This window comes from Amphiura filiformis, unplaced genomic scaffold (genome assembly GCF_039555335.1).
Source record: "Amphiura filiformis unplaced genomic scaffold, Afil_fr2py scaffold_62, whole genome shotgun sequence".
Classification (NCBI taxonomy): Eukaryota; Metazoa; Echinodermata; class Ophiuroidea; order Amphilepidida; family Amphiuridae; genus Amphiura; species Amphiura filiformis.
In genome coordinates, this window is record NW_027305526.1 from 97,034 (window position 1) to 107,971 (window position 10,938).

The following is a 10,938-nucleotide window of genomic DNA, read 5'->3' on the forward strand; positions in this document are numbered from 1 at the left end:
CTTTCGTGCTCTATCTGATCATGATGATTTCTAAGTTGCATTGCAAAATGCTTCTTTATTTTGCACTTTTTGCAGTAGAACATCTTAAAAAGTGTGGCCAGCAAATTTATTGCAGGGCCAGTAGATATGCCATTTCACTGGCCCGAAATCTAAGTTTGTCCTTGATATTTGCATAAGTTGGATTTCCAATAGCATTATATTCAAGGGGCTTTATATATGGCTCAGTGGAACAAAGATGTAAGTTCATCAGTTGCAGTATGAACAATTGCAGTCAGAGGCACAAAGACATGTCCATGAGCTGCCATATGAATGATTGCATCTAAACAACAGATGGGTTAGCAGCACAAAGATACATGTCCATTAGTTTCCATATGAATGATTGGATTTAGATAGCTCAGGCTTGGTGCCATGATCTGTATCTAGCTACATGTACAACCCATGGGTCAGCAGTGCAAATATGTATGTCCATTAGCTGCCACATGAATGATTGCATTTAGATACCCCAGTTCTTGGCTCTGCAAACACATCTCAAGACCATTAGGCCATCTTGACTCAAAGCCCCTGCACCTAGGTAAAATCGCCCACTGCTTTTTTCTTTTTTTCCAAAATCCACCACACAAAAAATCTCGTCAGACGTAAAAATAGCCTGATTCGTTAATCTCAATCTTGAACACAGTGAAACTATGTGTGCATATTCTTGTCAAAAAGCTTTTCCCACAGTTTGATAAAAAAATATAAAAAAAGACAAAAAAAAACCCTGTATTCTGCATTAGGTTTTCAACTTGGGAATTTGGCTTTGATACAAACTGTTAAATTAAGATGGTCTTAGCTGCTGTATGAATTGTATCTACATCCCATGGGTCAGCAGCACAAAGATGTATGTCCATTATTTGCTGTATGAATGATTGCATTTAGATAGCCCAATGCTCAGCACCACAAAGACATACCTCCATTAGCTGAATTTTGAATCTACAACCCATGGGTCAGCAGCACAAAGATGTATGTCCAGTAGCTGCTAAATGAATGATTGCATTTAGATAGCTCAGGGCTCAGCGCCACAAAGACATATCTCCATTAGCTGATAATTGAATCTACAACCCATGGGTCAGCAGCACAAAGACATATATGTCCAGTAGCTGCTATATGAATGATTGCATTAGATAGCGCATGGCTCAGCGTCACAAAGACATATCTCCATAGATGCTGTATGAATTGCATAGATCTACAACACATGATTCAGCAGCACAAAGATGTGTGCCAAGTAGCTGCGGAATGAATGCTTGCATTTAGATAGCCTTGGGCTCAGTGACACAAAGACATATCTCATATAAGCTGATAATTATATCTGTAACGCATGAGTCAGCAGCATAAAATGTATGTCCAGTAGCTGCTATATGAATGACTGCAATGAGATAGCACAGGGCTCAGAGGCACAAAGACATATCTCCATTAGCTGCTATATGAATGATTTGGTCAGCAGCAACATGTTTGTTCATTAGCTAGCCCCCATGGCTCAAAGAGCACAAAGACTGCATATGTGTATATCAGCTCGTAATCGGCGGGCCTTATAATATCGCGGATTTATATCAAAATATTTTATTTTGAGATTTGTCTTGTGACATCTCGCCAGAAACATCACAAATTATTAATTGAAGTCTTGTTCTTTGTCTACTTTCTTTAACACATAATATAGGCCAGACAGGTCAACAAATACACTCTTAACGTGGGTCTACTTTTTGGCGTAGTGGTAAAAGCCTAATATTTCCTGCTGATTAAGAGCTGATCAAACAATAAACACTTACTCCATTATAGTCATTAGATTTTAGAAATATTGTGACAACAAAAACATTAGGTTTGTTTTCGCACAAGTGTCAATGGAAAAAGGTACTGTATACTGTATTTGCCCTCTGATGCCTACTCAATTATGAAAGTCTTTGATTTATTTTTCATTTTGTTCTAACTTATTATAATAAATGCATATATATTTTTTGTTGAAGGTGACGCAAAACCTCAAGATTCATCCATTACATCAACAACAGCTGCTACTCAAAATGCCGCAAACAGCGCCTTCCTAAATGATGACACTGACAGACCATCAACTTCTGCAAACAACTCAGGGGATCAAAACCAAAGCGCTGCTTCAAACGCTGCCACTGAAAGTCCCTCAGATGACGGTAAGCTTGATTTATGAATAGTATGAGTATATGTGACGTGTCATGTCAAAAGGAGACACTTTGGGGCAGGTTATCAATTTTGAGGTTTTTACCTATCTTAAATATAGAGATAATTTGCTCCACAACGCCGTTTTCCCCAATGAAATCCGACATTCCTAAGCGAAGATATTGAGTTCGTAAGTTATGGTATTCAGTGATTGGTATTATAAAATTGGAAATTGAGATATCGGCCTTTAAAAATATTATTGACAATGTTGAGAGTAGGAATTACCTTGAAAAATGTCTCATAAAATCTATGTGTTTATTAATCTATGGAAATTATCATCTTAAAACCTTCCTGGTTAGGATTATATATATGATGACTTGGGTAAATTAAGACGTAGTGCAAAAGCTGTATTTGGGCTATTCCCGTTAAAATCCATACACTCCCTATGGAAGACATGATCTTAAGACATAATTTTAATCTTCCACACAGGGGGTGTAGATTTCAAATGGAGTCACACATTCAGGTTATCCCATTTGATATTCACACTCCCTGTGTTGAAGACTAAGGTCATGACTTCCATCGGGGTGGATTTCAACTGGAATAGTCCATTCCTAATTTTGACTTTCATTTCACGTGAAATTAATATATGGTCCAACTTACTCGCACTTGAAACCAGCCCAGGTGTACCATGTTACGCTGGTGTGCAAATGAGTTCAGTATGAATATGAAAAGTAATTTTTTTTTTGCATTACAGGCATTACAGCCTTGACACTCACAAAGTATAATTTGTACAAAACAATATTATTATATTTCAGGTGGTACCAACAACCAGCCAAGCCTCGACTCCAGCAACAATGTGGAAGAATCGTCCAGCAGTGACGAGGAGTCTGAGGGTCAGGGGTCAGGAGATGCACAAAGTGCAGGAGGTATGTGTGATCATTTACGTCATTCTAAATTAAACGTTCAATTTTAAGTGGATTTGGCACAATTAATTAAGATCTGCAATTTGTGCCTCAGACACTTTTTGCAGAAAATGTAGCCAAAATGTGGATTTATTTTTACTTGAAGGGTAAATCTTTGATTTTCAGCCTTACAACTTCTAGTTGTGCTTGAACTGCAGTCCAAGTAGCCAATTTTTTTGCTCAGTAATTGTTTCGATTCTGAGAGCATATTTTTAGAGAAACTCTTCTTTTGGCATATTGCATATCTCAACTAAAATGTAAGTCAAGTATGCCCGTCATAGAATTTTTTCTTCTAGAAATGCCTTATCAATTTATTCTGCACGCACAAACGCTCTAGCATGTGGAGTCCAGGGTCCATAGGGCCCCTAGTGGCATACTACACAGCTGCACCCCAGGAGAGGTTTAGTGCATGAAAAATGCTCTTTGTTCAGTATAAGCTTACAAAAGTTTCAAATCTCTTTCATATTTATTCACAAACATGTTTGTTTTTCAGTTGCTTCTGAAATAAAACCAAAAAAGACAATTTCAAAAATATTTGCCAGCCTGTCTTTAGTGGGAAAAAAGAAGAAAAAGAGCAAGGTAAGAGTTCTATTCTGGAAAGGTTTCTATAGGTTACAAAGTTTCCTTTTGTTTCAAAATAACAGGATGCAAGAACATCTTATGCGCACAGATTAACATTATAATATATATCACATATGCATTATTACAATGAACCAACTTATTATCAATGAAATACAAACAGGTCAGCGGTACTCTGTACAAACTGTCTATACTGATTCTGAGGACAAAAACTGTTCAACAGTTGCGATCCCCTGCTTTGTATGCAGTGGTCAGGTTACGGTCTGTTTACATGACAAACAGTGCAGGTCAGTCAGGGTCGGAGGTCAGTGAACTGTGTAACGCCCTCTAGGTGATTAAGGTCTAAGAGTCACCTTTTTTTTTTGTACCACCGATATGCAGCTGTCAATCATCATGCACAACGAGTGAGAATTACTGGGTTAAATCGGTAATAAAATAATAAAAACAAATCTAAATAGGTAAACCTACCATACATTTTGTTTTGAAAGGTAATAAGATAATCTATGAAAGAGATAATTATACTTAGAACTTCAGAAAAGATGAAAAAAAAACAACATTTTTATTGCGGCGGCATCTGCCAACTAAAGGCAGCATAAGAGTGAATGACGTCATTCTCTAAATGGCCAAGAGTCACCTTTTGGAATGGCCAGGACAAGCTCTTACACAAGGTCCGAGCTCACACTGTCCTCACTTTGCGATCAAAGTAGCGCCTCTCTTAATTTAGTACTCTCAGATACAAACTACAAAGGTCTGCACAAGTAGATGCCATTAACAACATCAAATGAGTTATTGGTTAAAGGAATGCAATATAGCAAATTAACATTAACAATGTACTACACAAAAAGAATGCATTCAATTCTATTTCACATTGATTCTTACAGCCACATGTTTTCATTTTGAATGGCAATTATACTTAGCTATTTAAATACACATTTTTCTTAATGAATACAAATAAAAGAATACATTATATCACGGGACAGTTGGTGCAGTGACCCACTTCCAGCCTAGGTTCAATTCCTGCAGGCACAGTGCCACTTAATTAAGTGAGCATGTTTACCTATCCATGACCATCCTGGTTTTTATGGTATTCCAATTTTCCTCCTGCATTGTAAAACCAGACCTTTTAATTCCCATGATCCTCTCCAAAGAGATTGGCATCTCCAGTTGAAATCCACACACCCTGTATGGAAGACATGACTTTAATCTCCCACACAGGGAGTGTGAATTTCAAATGGGTGACCCTGTGTGGGAGATGAATTAAGGTCATGTCTTCCATATAGGGGTATGGATATCAACATAAATGGCCCAATTGCCTTATGTGTTATATAATATATGGTATGGTGAATCTGCCATTTTGTTTTGCTGCTCATGGAGGGCAAATAGTGTACCTCTGGCATATATATCGGCAAGAGCCCGAAATTGAACGATAATTTGCATATTTAAGCTTGAGCATTACAAACGTTAGTGCACGTTTTTGGCGCAATTTTGTTACACGCATAAAGCAAACAACAACCCACTTTGAATCAAAGTTTGCTTGGCGTGTAGGAAAATAATCCAGAGGTACACTATTTGTCCTCCATGAGCGACACACAAACATGACAGAGATGGTACTCATTGGTTGAACCTCATTGGGTCTCTCTTTTCAGTGTGCTGTAGCTGTATTGGGCAATTCCAGCTGAAGTCCATACATAGTACACCCCCTATAATAATAATAATAATATGGAAATTTATAATGCGCAAGTATCCGACAGAGCCGCTTACTGCGCAACAACAGGAATAGGACCACAAATGGGAACACGATGAACATAGCATAATACAGAAAATATACAAAATACCATATTAAGAAAAACATTCTACACAACAAGTCATCATGCAGCAAAAGCGATATTAAACAGATGTGTTTTTAACAAAGATTTAAAAGAGTCCAAAGTAGTACAGTTTTTAATGTGAGTTGGTAGATTGTTCCGAAGTTTAGGAGCACAAATGACAAAAGAATGGTCGCCAAAAGAGTTGCTAGATCGTGGTTCCTGAAGAAGATGAAGATTGGCTGAACAAAGTCCAGTGCGCCCAGGTATATGTGACCGTTCACGGCGAATGAGCCGTAAATTCCTCCCCCGGTCAATTTTGTTTTATTTCGTGTTTAGAAAATATACATCATAAGCTTTAAGATGGTATATCATTTGACTTCAAACGAAATCCAGAAGCGGGGTTATGGTTTGTTAAACTTTGCTCCTTCAACAAAATTATAGCTTTTTTCGTTTCTTTTTCCTCATTGCTGGCAATAAATATCAAACAGTCATAATTGGCGGTCATTTCAAATCATCCCCAAGTCAACGAGGTTTAAGAAAGTTCTCCCATTGTTAATTGTTGGTTATACATACCTATTCAAAATACAATGCCTGGTAACCCACCACTTGAACAGGATTTAGCCAAAGCAAACAAAGACCAGAGCTATTAAAATTTCTATAGCCATCTAAGGTAGAAGCTTATTATCCACTTCAACAATAGGATTATTGATTGGTGTTTGACTATCAAAATGAGATAGATGTCGCGCCAGCTTAAGTTACCGATGAATACGACCTTCGTACACATTTTACACTGTAACTCTGAATACAATTTAGGGAATTTACGGCTCATTCGTGCTGTACGGTCACATATAAGTGTGCAGAAGTTCTGAAGATATGACCTTGACCTCCCATGCAGGGAGTGTGATTTTCAAATAGGGTTACCTGAATGGGTGATTTCACTTGAAATTCACACTGCCTGCGTAGGAGATTAAGGTCATGAATGGAATTTCAACTGGAATAGCTCATACGATACACTTCACAACAGCACCTTGAGATCCATTAAATTGGATGATAAGTCATGCCAAACCCGAATCCTATTTATTTTAGGTTTGAGTGATATCTGTCAACTTCCTGGCTTGAAAATTGTTATTTTTTTCCTGCAAGTGACATGTAGCTAGCTGTCACTAAGTAAATAATTGAATAACCCTTACTGAACGAGATCTCACTAAATCTCACTATGAAAACCACTGCTCGTGCACGCATTGCACGTGACTTGATGACGCAACCAGCCTAAGTCATATATGCCTAGGGAATCGTTGGCCGGGCCAACGTCACCTGTGTGGCTACATGCTGGGAATCTTCTGTGTGGCATGCGAGAGGTCCAAGGTTCGAATCCCGGGGGTGCCAAGTGACTTCTTTCTTCATCTTCTCTCCTTTTTTGTTTGTTCTTTCCCTTCCGATAGCTAAAAACCCTTGTGTTCAGTTAGGGTTATGTAGCATGTTTTTCCTAGATATAGGCCTCAATAACCCTTACTGAACTAGATCTCACTAAATCTCACTATGAAAACCACTGCTCGTGCACGCATTCCATGTGACTTGATGACGCAACCAGCCAAAGTCTTATATCCCCAGGGAATCGTTGGCCGGGCCAACGTCACCTGTGTGGCTACATGCTGGGAATCTTCTGCGTGGCATGCGATGGGTCCGAGGTTCGAATCCCGGGGGTGTCAAGTGACTTCTTCCTTCATCTTCTCTCCTTTTTCGTTTGTTCTTTCCCTTCCGATGGCAAAAAACCCTTGCGTTCAGTTAGGGTTAATCAGCAACCATTATTGTTTTTTGAAATGACCTTAGTCAATCTCATTATGATGATCAGCCAGGTACGTAGAATAAGAGATTTTTGTGTTAACAAAATTGTTATTTTTCTTCTCATAGGTTAAGAACATCGAGTTCGATATTGAGCACCCAGAAAAACAGGAAACAACGGAGGTAGATACTGCTACCATGACTAACACCAACTTGACAAGTTTAGAGCAAACAGCAGCAGCAAGCATTTCTAACACTGAAGAATATACCAATACATATGAATTCCACTGGAGAAATGCAACCGCAATCAAAGGTAGTGCTCAACTTAAAACAGGAATTCCATTCATAGCAGAGGGAAAGCTTACGCTTGGCTTAGAAAACACATTTTATATTGGACAAAAGAAATCATCATCCAATAAAAAAATTAAAGGTTTAGCATTTAATGTCAGTGTAGTAGCTGGTGCTGGAAAGGAGACGCATACCAAAGTCATCCTAAAGAAACACGAAATACATATCCCGTTTACAGCAACCTTAGAGAATGGGGGTTCGGAGAAGGGAACTTTCAAAAGTGTTCGTTATGAAGCGCAGACGATATCCACAGAAGCGAGTGCTGCTAAATCTGAAGCTGATGATAAAGATCCTTAAACAGGATTCACGCAATATATGGCCTGTGGTCCAGATCAAGATTAATGACTTTTTCAATCGGGTCCACTCAACTATACATAATTGCATGAGCTTCGAAAATGGCCAATTACGTGACACGATCGGGTCCATGGGGGCAAATTTGAATATAAGAAAATAGACATCACACAACCTCAGAACTGAGTATTGGTGTTTCCAGTAGATGATAGCCTATAATGTTTAAGGTACTCAATTTTCAAAATGACCTTTGCCCCCCCCATTGAGCAGACCGTGTCACATGTTATCTTGGTCTTTGTCTGAAAAAAACCCTGTTCTATGGGCCCAACTGACCGAAAATTTACGTTTGGAGATTTAAATTTTTTTATTTTGTTGAAATCATGTAAAATCTTTTGGGGGCCAAATTTTGGCTGGATATTCTTTGAAATTATATCCTTGCAAAATTTTTTTTTTCAGATTTGGTTACAATTTTACTGTAATTTTAGCCTCCAGAAAAAAAAAAAATGAAAAAAGGTCTGTCCGCCCGTAGAACAGGTGTTTTTTATTTGTTGCGTAATGGTAGATTACTGTATAGCGGGAAACGCGTTAGGGGAGGCAGTGGCGAATTTTAACCCATGAAAATATTTATTACACATAGTATGTAATGTGAATTTAGTAGATCCATAAAATTAGAGTTCTGGAACAAACCGTTTTTATTTTCTGGGAATTTAATCCACAGATTTATTCATGATATTTCGCCGTGAGGCCTTTATCAAAGTGTGAGTTGCGATCCGCGCACCTGAAAACAACCAAAGAAAGTATTGTTGCGTAAAGTGCGTGCGTGTGAAAAGCGAGCGCGTGTTGTGCGAGCGCGTAAAGCGCACATGCCATCGACACGCAGGAATTACGCAAAAACGAAAAAAGGTACGCAGATCGCAACTCATGGACTACTGAGCAGCATGATGAATTTAATTAGGAAGTGTCACATTTATTTATATTGAATACATTAAATTGTAGATTCATCCCGTTTGGTTTAAGTGTTCCAAGTTGGAAGATTATTCGTTGTTCCATCAGCTTGCGGTTCTTTCTATCTGAAACTTGAGTAAGTGCTGTCACTTCGACATCATCCAAGGTGTGGTCGCTTGTAGTGAAGTGCTCTGGTACTGGCCGGGAGATGTCCCGCAGCAGGATATCGCGCCTGTGCTCTGTAAATCATATGTAATGTGAATATATACATGAATTAAACACCCACTGAACTGTCCAGAAACCCAGCGAAAATATCCCCCTATGCAGTATGTACATGTACGTATGTTATGCGACTTCTTTCCAATATAATAATTGTAAAAGGTGTGCTCCGAGCCCGACATGACCTATGTATCTGCAGGGAAACCAAGTTGTGCACCCCTGGCCAAGGGCCTGCATAATTTGGGGGTTTAGAGCCTTAAGCCCCTATCTGCAATAGCTGCCCTATAGACATTTTGATAATGTCTGCATTCTATATTGTACACATCTAAAAACATAACACCTGGCAGCTATTGCAGATAGGGCAGTCTGATTCTGATATACCATTCTTTATCAAGTGGCAAGTGGGAGATGATGACCAAAGTTACAGGTAATCTATGTGTAAACATTCCAGTGTTTAGCAGGGAAGTTTGGCACTTGCTGATGCAGGCTCCCTTCTTATTGCGTAGAAAGAACCGGGTCACATCAAGGTCACGCTATGCTACTCGGCTTTTTCAGCAAATCTAATGCCAGTTTAGGTGACACAATTCAATCAACAACCCAATGCACAGTGCATGTGCTCCATCAGCAAGAATGTCAAACTTCTCTGGAAAATAATAGCATTTTCCATTGGCAATAGTTAAAAAAAGATGAGTTTGTTGTGTACAGTACTATATGTCAACAATTTAGCAAAACTCTTGTTTTAAGAAATTGAATGGACAAGACCCAAGCAAAAAACTAAGTGTGTTTTACCTTGAGTTTGGTTGTGATGTTCACTACAAGATTCCTATTGTGGACGCCATCACAGGTACACCGTCACCAAGGTACCTGGCTAGAGTACCAATGCTGCTACAGCACAGGACCCAAGAGCAGCAGCTAGTGATACTGCACTGGTACTACATTGGTACTCCCCTGGTACTGCACAGTACCATACCTTAGCGACGGTATACCTGTGCAGATGACCCCAATAGGAATCTTGTAGTGTAGATGTATATTTTGCTGGTTGCTAACAGTACTAGTATCAATTGTGTGTGCTTACCTAATCCAGCAGAGTGTGTACAGCACCTCCTGGGAGATACTGAAGGATGCTGCAGCCAAACAAAATTGTAGCCCAAGATCGCAGCCGACTGATGATGATGATGATACACGCAATTTCAAGGACAGTTTTTCGGCACACTACTACCAAACGTGAATTAACTATGTGTAGGCTAGGAGATTACCTTGGAACTTCATACATTACTTTGAGAACTTTGGTATATTGAATTGTCATTCACTGGGACCAAAAATAGGAATTTTTCGCTCAATGGGAGAGAGTGAAATGGTCTAAGGTGCTGCGCTATTGGCCGGAAAAATGGGATCTGCGATGGTTCGAGCCTTGGGCTTGCCTTTGGTGAGAATGCTCTCCCTGTTCCAAACTGTTCGGGGGGATGATATACCCCTAGTAGCCTATTTCCTGATCGTTCGAATTCACCATAAAGATTGTGCCCTGAGTCAGCGCTCTAATTCATGAATTGGATAGCAAAATTATCCAGCACTCAACTTGGCTAGCTACAACCAAAGCCTCTAGTATGTAACATGTAAAGATACATACCATTGAATTGTGATCTGATCCCACAGGTGGTAGTTGTAAAATTGATGAGATACAGGGTGTTTGTCCCTGAAAGAATTGTATCGTCCGAAATTTTTGGGTATTTTAATGCCCGCATCAACCAAAACTAAATAGTTGATGTGGTTGAGAAATACAACAGCTATCATATACTTTTTGATTTTTGACAATTGACCACTGCATTCTTGAAATATAAAGAATG

At 39.1% G+C, this 10,938-nt stretch overlaps 1 protein-coding gene across 1 annotated transcript in view; it reads left to right on the forward strand.

Annotated features, from left to right (window-relative positions):
- The window catches only part of LOC140144544 (uncharacterized), a 43,866-nt gene extending 35,364 nt beyond the window's left edge, over positions 1-8,502 (forward strand). The window contains exons 9-12 of the mRNA XM_072166365.1: positions 1,998-2,174; positions 2,976-3,086; positions 3,616-3,701; positions 7,421-8,502. Of these exons, the coding sequence (XP_072022466.1) occupies positions 1,998-2,174; positions 2,976-3,086; positions 3,616-3,701; positions 7,421-7,936 (890 nt within the window). The 3' untranslated portion in view covers positions 7,937-8,502. The remainder of the gene's footprint in view (positions 1-1,997; positions 2,175-2,975; positions 3,087-3,615; positions 3,702-7,420) is intronic.
- Positions 8,503-10,938: the final 2,436 nt, after the last annotated feature.